General features: G+C 39.5%; 1 protein-coding gene across 1 annotated transcript; it reads right to left on the bottom strand.

Annotated features, from left to right (window-relative positions):
- Positions 1-3,870: 3,870 nt before the first annotated feature.
- Positions 3,871-10,915, bottom strand: LOC132658080 (endogenous retrovirus group K member 24 Gag polyprotein-like). The gene is made up of 2 exons (XM_060401393.1): positions 6,007-10,915; positions 3,871-4,358 (listed from the first exon to the last, which is right to left on the bottom strand). Exon 1 carries the CDS (start codon positions 10,821-10,823, stop codon positions 9,657-9,659), a length of 1,167 nt encoding a protein of 388 aa, XP_060257376.1. The 5' UTR covers positions 10,824-10,915; the 3' UTR covers positions 3,871-4,358; positions 6,007-9,656.
- Between the last annotated feature and the right edge of the window lie 223 nt (positions 10,916-11,138).

Below are 11,138 nucleotides of genomic sequence, written 5' to 3'. Positions count from 1 at the left end.
TCATTGGTATGAATTTATAGATTCCATCTGTACATAATAGGATATTTTTCCTTTTCTCTGACTTACCCCACTTGGTATGAAAATTTCTCAGTCCCTCCATGGGGCTGCCAATATCATTATTTCATCCTGTTTCATGACTGAGTAGTAGTCCAGTATATAGATATACCACATGGTCTTCATTTTTCTGTCAGTGGACATTTCGGTGGATTCTATGTCTTGGCTGTTGTAAGTAGTGCTAGCCTGAAAATTGGGGTGCACATGTCATTTTGAGTGATGAACTTCTCCAGAACTAAACCTGGGAGTGGGATTGCAGGATCATATGATACCTGTATGTTTAGCGTTCAAGGAAATTCTTGCTGTTTTCAATAGTGTCTTCATTCACCATTTACATTCCCACCAAGATGGTGGGAGGATTCCCTCTTTTGTACTTTCTCTGCAGTATTTATTCTTTGCAGATCTTTTCCATGATGGCCATTGTGACCAGTGTGAGGTGATACTTCATTGTAGTTTTGATTGACATTGATTTAATAATTGCTGATGTGAAGTATGTTTCCATGTACTTTTGTTACTTTACACCTTGTGAGTACAATTTACCTCTTGAATCTGCTTTCCTGAAAGTTGGCCCTGTTTGGAATTCTTTTCCGATGTTTTACCCCAAGACATTTCTTGAGTGTGGGTGTCCGTTTACAGCCCTGTCAGACTTGTGACTATTAAGATCCGTCAGCACATTTTTTATGGTATATATATTTATCTGAACCAGCTAATTTCTCTCTGCCCCCTTCAACTTTCTTCTTTGGTAACCATAAGTTTCTTTTTTAAATCTCTGAGGCTGATTCTCTTGTAAAAAGTTCATTTGTATCCATTTTTCAGTTCAGTGGAGTCTCTCAGTCGTGTCCAACTCTTTGCAACCCCGTGAATCGCAGCATGCCAGGCCTCCCTGTCCATCACCAACTCCGGAGTTCACTCAGATTCACGTCCATCGAGTCAGTGATGTCATCCAGCCATCTCATCCTCTGTCGTCCCCTTCTCCTCCTGCCCCCAATCCCTCCCAGCATCAGAGTCTTTCCAATGAGTCAACTCTTCGCATGAGGTGGCCAAAGTACTGGAGTTTCAGCTTTAGCATCATTCCTCCCAAAGAAATCCCGGGGCTAATTGCCTTCAGAATGGACTGGTTGGATCCCCTTGCAGTCCAAGGGACTCTCAAGAGTCTTCTCCAACACCACATTTCAAAAGCATCAATTCTTCAGTGCTCAGCCTTCTTCACAGTCCAACTCTCACATCCATACATGACTACTGGAAAAACCATAGCCTTGACTAGACGGACCTTAGTTGGCAAAGCAATGTCTCTGCTTTTGGATATGCTATCTAGGTTGGTCATAACTTTTCTTCCAAGGAGGAAGCGTCTTTTAATTTCATGGCTGCAGTCACCATCTGCAGTGATTTTGGAGCCCAAAAAAATAAAGTCTGACACTGTTTCCACTCTTTCCCCATCTATTTCCCATGAAGTAATGGGACTGAATGCCATGATCTTTGTTTTCTGAATGTTGAGCTTTAAGCCAACTTCTTCACTCTCCTCTTTCACTTTCATCAAGAGGTTTTTAGTTCCTCTTCACTTTCTGCCATAAGGGTAGTGTCATCTGCATATCTGAGGTTATTGATATTTCTCCTGGAAATCTTGATTCCAGCTTGTGTTTCTTCCAGCCCAGTGTTTCTCATGATGTACTCTGCATATAAGTTAAATAAGCAGGGTGACAATATACAGCCTTGACGTATCCATTTTTAGGTTCCACCGGAAACGATATCCTATAATACCTGTCTTTCCCTGTCTCAGTTCACATAGTATGCTCATCTTTAGTTTCTTCCCTGTAACTGAAAATGGCGCCATCTCATCCATCCCTCTTTATTTCTAAGTAATATTGCATTGTGTGTATCCACATCTTCTGTATCCATTCATCTGTCCTTGTACATTTAAGTTGCTTCCTGGTCTTTGCTATTGAACCTAGTGTTGCTGTAATCGTTGAGGGGCAGGTATCTTTTAAAACTTTTGTCTTCTCTGGTCTATGCCTAGGTATGAATTGCTGGGTTACTTGGTACTTTCGTGCTTAGGTTTTTTTTATGTTTAGTGTTTTAGAGAACTTCCATAGTGTTTTCCCTAGTGGATGTACCCATTTATATTCCCACCCATGGTGGGAGGGTTTTCTTCTCTCTGCAGAATTTATTGTTGTAGAGTTTTTGAAACAATCATTCTGATTCATTGGACAATTGATTTGCCTTTCTCTAAGAACTAGTGATGCTGAAAATCTTTTCTTGTGCTTTATAGCCATCTCTATGCCTTCTGTGGAGAAATGTGCATTTAGATCTTGGGCCAATTTTTTACTGGATTTTATTGAGCTTTATGAGTTGTTTGTATGTGTAGAGATAATTTTCCTGTGGCTATTCTCTTTTGCATGAATTTTTTTCTATTCTGATCATCTTTTTCTTTCACTGATAGTTTCCTTTGTTGTGAAAATGTTTTTAATATCTATTATGTCCCATTTGTTTATTTTTGTTTTATTTGTACTGATTCTTAGAGGTGGATCAAAAAAGATCTTGCTGCATTTTATGTCAACATGTGTTCTGCTTTCTTTACTCAAGGGTTCCATTGTATCTGTCCTTGTGTTTAGACCTTTCATCTACTTGCTGCCTATTTTTGTGTTTGGTGTTAGGGAGTAGTCTAATTTCATTCTCATTTTCATGCTAAGGAACCTGCCCAGTGTCCTCCAAGTGGCTGCTCCCAATTTCCATTCCCAGCATCAGTGTAGGAAGGTTCCCTTTTCTGTATACCCTTTCCAGCATTTATTGTTTGTAGCATTTCTGTCTATGGCCTTTCTGACTGGTGTGAGGTGATACCTTGTTGAAGCTTTGATTTGCATTTCTCTCATATTTAGTGATGTTGACATCCTTGCATGTGATTTTTTAAAACAGTGTGAGTTAAACTTACTTATTCAGATTGGCTTATTGAATGACTTCTCTGTTTTAATGTTTTTCCGATGACCTCCCCTAGGACATTTCTTGAGGGCAGGTGTTTTTTCATTTAAGCCCCTCAGGCCTTGTGAATGTTAAGTGCTCAGGAGCATCTATTTTAAAGTGGTTGTTATGGGAAATGGCCACAAGGTGGCAGCATGTCTTTATGCCCAACTCCTTACTGAGGAAATAGAGCCTTGGGGAAAGTCGTGTTCCTGGATTGTCAATTAGAGTGGAAAGTGCCAGAAGAAACACTTAAGGCTTATGTCCCATTCCTTCTTTCTTCTTTACCCCTATCCCTTGGCCAAATCCCATTTCCTGAAACACCACTCTGTGGAGAGTGATGCTGGGAAAGATTGAAGGCTGAAGAAGAAGGGGATGACAGAGGATGAGATGGTTGGATGACATCACTGACTCAATGGACATGAGTTTGAGTAAGCTCCGGGAGGTGGTGATGGACAGGGAGGCCTGGAGTGCTGCAATCCATGGGGTTGCAAAGAGTTGGATATGACTGAGCGACTGAACTGATATGATATTTATATTTCTCTTTTTGACTTACTCTGTATAATAAGCTCTAGGTTTGTCCACCTCATTAGAACTGACTCAAATGTGTTCCTTTTTATGGCTAAGTAATATTCCAGTGTGTGTGTGTGTGTGTGTGTGTGTGTGTGTATACACACACATATACATACATACCACAGCTTCTTTATCCATTCATCTGTTGATGGACATCTAGGTTGCTTCCATGCTCTAGCTATTGTAAATGCTGCTACAGTGAACATTGAGGTACATGCATCTTTTTCAATTTTGGTTTCCTCAGAGTATATGTCTATTGCTGGCGACGGAATGAAACACCAACACTGCAGAGTGGTTTGAATCTTTGTATTTTAACACTTGCTTCTTATAGCTGCTTTATTTTATATCCCTTGCACAACAACCTACAGGGCAAGTTGCCAAGCACTATGATTCAGAGACTATACAGTGCGCAGGCACAGGGCGAGATAAGCTTTACCTTGACTTATTTACTGCAGCTAAGACTTTGTTTTGGGGAACTTCCTTATCAACTTAGAATCCGTTTTGTCCCTGGGTCTGTTCCTTTTGAGGAATCAGAGAAACATCCTTGTGTGCAAGAAATGTTCTTTTCCCACGGGAACAAACAGAGGATTCTTAGCTGAACATCTCGTTTGCAAGAATGTTCAGCCCTGGTTGAGAGTCTCGTTTGCAAGCACTTCTCAACCTTCCTTATACCTTGTTCCCTACATCTCCCCCTTTCTTTTCTTGCAGGTGCTGAATATGCACTTGAATACGCAAAGCTTCTTCTTTCAATTGTTTCCCTTTTCGCCAGCGCAGGTAGACTATAAAAGCAATAAAACATAAAGCAACAATTAACAAAGTATTTACAAAGGATGTTGTTAACAATGTAGATACATGCTGTAAAGGATTAAGGTTATCTAATCCTTCTTGAAGACTCTTCAGTATATCAGAACCAAGAATATCAGGCAGCGTCTTACTAAAAGTTGACAATATAGTTTGTTTCAATTCTATAATTTAAGCAGTTAAATTCTGGTGTCCCACTAAAGACCTTTTCACCTTTTCTTAACCCTCACTCATATTAAAGGGAACAGGGGTTACACATAGGTGAGATGAGTTCCAATCACATTTTAACACACTCTTTGTAGCTAACACAGTCACTTGATCTCCTAACCAGGAAACAGTGAGTTGTAAATTCAATACATCAGTAGCCAATTGAGCGTCCAAATCATGCTGTTGTTGCCACAATAAATGAGCATCCTTATGCCACTCCCTGACAAAATCAGCAGTCTGGATGCCCTGATGCAAAGCAAGACCTGCTACAGTTGCTGTTGCTGTTACTGAAGCCACGGCGAGAATTGATGCAATGACAATGCCAAGCATTCTTCGAGATCGATGGAGAAGAGTTTGTACAGCATTCACAAGATGAGTGACAGCAAAAGAGTCCGACCAAGGTCGAGTAAGATTAGCAGGCAACCAAAGTTCAGTCCGTGCTTTCACAATGACCAAAGAGTAATTTACTGGAATGGACCATCTTGTTTTCAACATTTTCCCACCAGGAATGATTTATACATTGAGTCAAGTTACAATCAGAACATGATATAACTCCCAAAATTTCATTCCAAATCCACTGCCCATACAGTAAAGAATAAGGAAATTTTACACATGCTATAGCAGAGTAAGATTTATTAATATCAAATGAACTTGAAATGGCCCCTTAGGATCATTAATATTTAAAGTAAAGTTTCCCGTCCATATAGTAAGGTCACCTGACACTGCCCATAATTTCCGTATGTCTCCTTGTAATTGAGGGTGCCCATCCATTTGTAATGGAGGTGGAACCAATGCAAAATGTTGCCATTTTACAGTTTCATTTCCTTGACCATTCAAGGTACCATTTATGCGATGCCATTTTAAAGATCGATTAGACCATTTTTCTAAAAATTCTCCATGAGTAGGACTCCAATCTACAATTACATGATTTGAAAAATTCATAACTAGACGAGGGTCATGATCCCTGCAATGTTCCCACTCCAGACGTGATAAAGATGCTTCAAAAAATGAAGCAGGGCAGAGGGACATATGTATCCTCTTACTCTTATTTAAATAAGACCGTGAAGTATTAAAGCCACGAGAAGAAATGAGCACAGTAAAAACTGCGAAGTGTTGTCCCCTATAATTAACTCCCCAAGTATTACAAGAATGATGTGAGTGTGTTTTTGTAGACAGACAAAAAGAATGCCCTCCTATACATAAAGGAATACCTTCAGCTGCTATAGTAAGATTAGTAAAGTTATAATTCTGTACATGCTGGGATAATTGCTCAATCCCCCCACAATCAGGTGGAGGGAAAAAATTAGTTTCGTTAGTACAAACTTGGACTTCTACTTCACCCCAGGACACCGCCCGCACCAAAGGAGGATTAGGGATATAGGCCCAATAGGTATAGTTTGTGGCTTCCACATACATTACCTGACAAGTTACCACCGCCATCATGGCCAACAAAAGATTAGTAGGATTCAATGGTTGTCCTGCTTTCTGCAATGTTTTCTCAGCTTCTTGAGTCAGTTTCTTCAACTGTCCCCATGTCAGTGGACCTGCCTCTCTTGTCACAAAGGTGAAAGTCCTCTGCATTGACAGTTCCTGAAACTGGCGCACGAACCGGTCGCTCATCCTGCAACTTCACCAATCTCAATGGAACCCAGATCCTGGAATTATTCACGGAAATAAAAGCATACCCTCGCCCCAAGAAGTGAAGTACTGCCGGAATCCATCCCTTTATCTCATCCTTATACCATACCTGGGAATGTTCAAAGCTTTTTTGTCTTCTTTTCTGAATTGCCAAAATGCTGTTCTGCTGGAGTCATCTTACTTTTTCCCCAGACATTCAAAAAGTTAAGAGTTAATAGTGTTTTATTTAATACATCCCTTGGTGATATCACACCCTTTTCCTCCTTTCTTATTTTTTCAATGTATTCTCGAAGAGTCCGATTAGCTCTTTCAATTATAGCTTGTCCTTGACTATTATAAGGAATACCAAAAGTGTGCTTAATATGATATTGTTCTAAAAATTGAGATAATTTAGATGATTGATATGCAGGAGCATTATCAGTTTTTAATTCTATAGGTATGCCCATAATAGCAAAACAAAATAGTAAATGAGTAATAACAGAATCTGCCTTTTCTGAACTTAAAGCTGTAGCCCATTGAAAATGAGAATAAGTATCTATAGTATGATGAACATATTTCTGTTTACCGAATAAAGAAATAAAAACAACATCCATTTGCCAGATTTGGTTAGATTGTAATCCTCTGGGATTTACTCCAGGAGGGGCAAAGGGCAAAATAAATGGTGCACATATGGAACAAGAACGAACAATGCGTTGAGCTTGTTTTCGTGTTAACGAATAAGTTTTTTGTAACCCTTTAGAATTAGTATGATGTAAGCAATGTTCTTGTGTTGCAGACTGTAAAAGATAAAGTAAGGCATCTATATTTGCATTTCCTTGAGATAATGGGCTGGGGAGAGAAGAATGAGCTCAAATATGAGTAAAAAAGACAGGGTTAGTTCGCCTAATTAATAATTGTTGAACCTGAAAAAATAAGTTATCAATATTAGTTTTTAAAGTTACCGGTAGAGTGGCTTCAGGAAGATAAATACATGAAAAGACTGCATATTTAGAATCAGAAACAATATTAATAGGAATATCAAAAAAAATCCTGTAATGCCAAACAAATGGCCCAAAGTTCAGCAGGCTGCAAGGAAGAAAAGGAATGTGGAACGACTTTAGAAATAGTATCAGTCCAATAGCCAGCAGTATTTTTATTGGCATCTGTAAAAATAGTTTTTCCTTCAACTGGAGTATTAGATATAGGAGATTTACAAACCATTGATGTATGTCAAAGAAAATCTATCATTTTAGATTGAGGATATTGATTAGAAAAAGTCCCTGAATAAGATGCAAGAGCTATCTGCCAATTTTCATTAAACTGTAAGCAATTAGAAATTTGGGTGGAAGTAAGTTGAGTAATAATTGTTTGAGGGTCACTTCCAATTAACTGAGTAATACGGCCTCGACCTTTCGAAATAAGGAAAGCAATTCTATCCATATAAGTAGTAAGCTTTTTTGTATAGTTATTGGGTAAAAATACCCACTCAATCAACCCTGCAGATTGAGCAATAACTCCAGTAGGAGAATAGGGAGTATGGAACACTATGAAATATATAGGTTGATCCTGTTGTAGATAAGTAAGAAACCCTTCATTCAACCGTTGCTCTACAAAGGATAATTCCTCTTTTGCTTGAGAAGTAAGAGATCGAGGACTGTTAAGAGCAGCATCACCCTCCAAAGTAGAAAATAAATGACGCAGTTAATGTGTAGGGATCCCTAATATGGGACATAACCAGTTAATATCACCCAAAAGCTTCTGAAAATCATGAAGAGTTTTCAAATTATCTCGTCTAATTTGGACCTTTTGAGGTTTTATTCTTTGTCGTTCCAAAATAGCACCTAAATATGAAATAGGAAATTCAGTTTGAATTTTTTCAGGAGCAATTTGAAGATTCAAATCACTTAAAGCTTTCTTCACATGAATAAAAAATTTATCTCGTTCCTCTTTACTAGGAGCTGCCAATAGAAGATCATCCATATAATGATAGAGAAGACAATTAGAAAACTGTTGCCTCACAGTAATAAGAGCACGATCAACAAACTCCTGACAAAGTGTAGGGCTATTAATCATTCTTTGAGGCAACACTGTCCATTGATAACGTTTTACGGGCTGCCCATGATTATACACTGGAATAGTAAAAGCAAATTTATTTCTATCTTTTATTTGCAAAGGAATATTAAAAAAAACAATCCTTCAAATCTAAAACCATCAAAGACCAATTTTGTGGAATCAAAGCAGGAGAAGGGAGACCTAATTGCAAAGCTCCCATAGGTTCTATACATTTGTCAACTTCCCTTAAATCAGTCAACATTCTCCATTTACCAGATTTTTTCTTAATGACAAAAACAGGGGAATTCCAAGGAGACGTGGAAGGTTTGATATGGCCAGATTGAAGCTGTTCTACTAATTGTTCTAAAGCCTCGAGCTTCACTTTTGGAAGCGGCCGCTGCTCAACCCATTTAGGGACATCAGTTAACCATTTCAATGGGAGAGCTTGAGGAATCTGAGCAGTGGCTACAAGTTTTCTGACAAGATGGTGAGCATTGTTCCAAAAGAAAATAAAAGATCCCTTCCCCAGATATTAATAGGTATATTAACAATGTAAAAATAAATAAATACTTTCTTTCCATTAGACAATTGGCATGACAAAGGTTGAGTGCTTCTCCACACATCTGCTATTGATCCTAAGCCTGTTAAAACAAGAGGAATTTTTTCCTTTTTCCAGTCATTAGGCCACTGCTGGAGAGAAATAACCGAAACATCTGCTCCTGTATCCACTAATCCTTCAAACTGTTTACCTTCAATAATCAGTGACATTAAAGGATGAGAGTCATTAATGAGCATTTCCCAAAGTATACTTTTTCCCGTACTTCCAAAACCACCGACTCTCTCATTTGAATATGAAGAAAACGGATGATAAGGTAACAAGAGAAGTTGTGCAATCCGTTCCCCTGCTAGTAAAGAAAGAGTTTGTGATGTAGAAACCATAATTAAAATTTCCCTGACATAGTCAGAATCAATTACTCCTGGGTATACAATCAATCCTCTTAATGTTGCACTACTTCGTCCCAAAATTAACCCAAAAGTTCCTCTTGGTAATGGGCCAAAAACATTAGTCCGTAATTTATAAACACCTCCTCCTGGGGATAAAATAACATTTTCAGCTAATGGAAGATCTGCAGCTGCACTACCTAATGTAGCAGCCTTCAAATCTGAAATCATCATTTGAGCACCATTCGAGGAAACTGGCTGTCGAGATTGGCATTGACCTGTGCAGGAAACTGGCAAGGATCTCCAGGTACTGTTCCTGGGCCCCAGGAGCTCAGGCCCACTGGGAAGTTTCCCAACAAAGGGGCACTTAAGGGATTCCCTTCCCGATCAGTTTTGGATTTACAATCCTGAGTCCAGTGCTTCCCCTTGCCACATCTCCTACAAAGACCTGAGGGCTGTCACTTTTCTGGCAATCGTTCATTTTTTGGCTCATCTTTTTGTCTCTTGCAATCTTTCCGAAAATGTCCTGGCTTCCCGCAATTAAAACAGTTTCTTCCCCTCTGAGGTTTCACAACCTTTGCCAAAGCTGCTGCAAAAACAGAGGCTTGATGTTTAGCTCTTCCAACTCCAGAGCATGCTGTTATGAACTCAGCCACAGAAGCCCCTTGTCCTTTTAAAGGTCCCAAAATCCTTTTACATTCTGGATTAGCATTTTCATATGCCAATGTATCAAGTAAAATTTTTGAGATCTCATCTTGACCGACTGTCCGTTCAATAGCCACCCGAAGGCGGGCCAAAAAATCTGTATAAGGCTCATTAGGACCTTGTATAGTTTTCACAAAAGACGGTTGAGCCTGTCCAGTAGGTACCACTCTACGCCACGCCCTTAAGAAAACCTGACGCACCTTTTGTAATTCCTGATCTGTGTACTGAGCTTGTTCCCTCAAAGCTCGATACTGCCCTGCTCCCATCAACTTATCTTCTAAAGGACCTTGTGGATTTTGTCCCTCATTAATCCTAGGTTGTTTTCGGGCTTCTTCTTCCCACCAACTATGAAGCTGTAACCATTGAGATCCTTCTAAAACAGCTTGAGCTATAGATTCCCAATCAAGAGGAAGAATTAATTTAGAAGTTCCCACATTCTCTAACATTGATAACACAAAAGGAGATTGGGGGCCATATTGAGAAACAGCGGCCTTAAGATCTTTAAAAAATTTATACTCCAAAGGCATATATTGAACATTAATCATTCCCGCCCGTGCATCATGCTGACGTATAATGGGAAAGAGGCGAGGTGGATCCACAAAACCTCCAGGGGGCGCTGAAAGATCATCATCATCATGGAACTCAGTAGCAGGAAATGTAAATAGCTGATTCTCTCTCCCTACCTCAGCCTTATCGGCAGCTGCTGGAAATAGGGATGCGTAGAGCGGTGCAGAAGATTTAACAGCCTTGGAAGTTCGCTTTTTATTTGATAAAACCTTCCGAAAGGCAGTAGTCATTGCCTCTACAAAATCTGAATCCTCCCCAGAACTCACATCTCTATCTGGCTCAGTGGATGAATCTTTACTATCATCTGCGGGTTTGAGCGGAGGCCGAGATGAAGCCCCCCCTTTCACCTGCATCTTCCTTCTCACTCATAGGCACATCCTCATACAGGGGATCTTCCTTCTTAAGAGAACATGAGACAGCCTCACTATCAGCAGCCATTAATTTTAAAGCCTGTGTTATAGCGCTACATAGAGTCCACAGCCTTAAAGGAATCACATTTCCTTTTTGATGCTGCCTTCTTAACTCTTTCTGCACCACTTTCCATTTCTTCAAATTCAGTTGTACTTCTGTTTGATATTGAAACCAATAGCAATGCTGCTCTATAAGACAGAACAACTCACTCAAGCGGCGAGTAGACGTTTTAATTCCTATAGAATGCAGGAGCCCCT

The sequence above is a fragment of the Ovis aries genome, chromosome 18, assembly GCF_016772045.2.
Source record: "Ovis aries strain OAR_USU_Benz2616 breed Rambouillet chromosome 18, ARS-UI_Ramb_v3.0, whole genome shotgun sequence".
Taxonomy (NCBI): Eukaryota; Metazoa; Chordata; class Mammalia; order Artiodactyla; family Bovidae; genus Ovis; species Ovis aries.
This window is presented reverse-complemented; position numbering and strand designations above follow the sequence as displayed.

Excerpts from the sequence above, each read along its gene's own strand:
- LOC132658080 (XM_060401393.1), bottom strand. The coding sequence starts at position 10,823 with ATGCAGGTGAAAGGGGGGGCTTCATCTCGGCCTCCGCTCAAACCCGCA.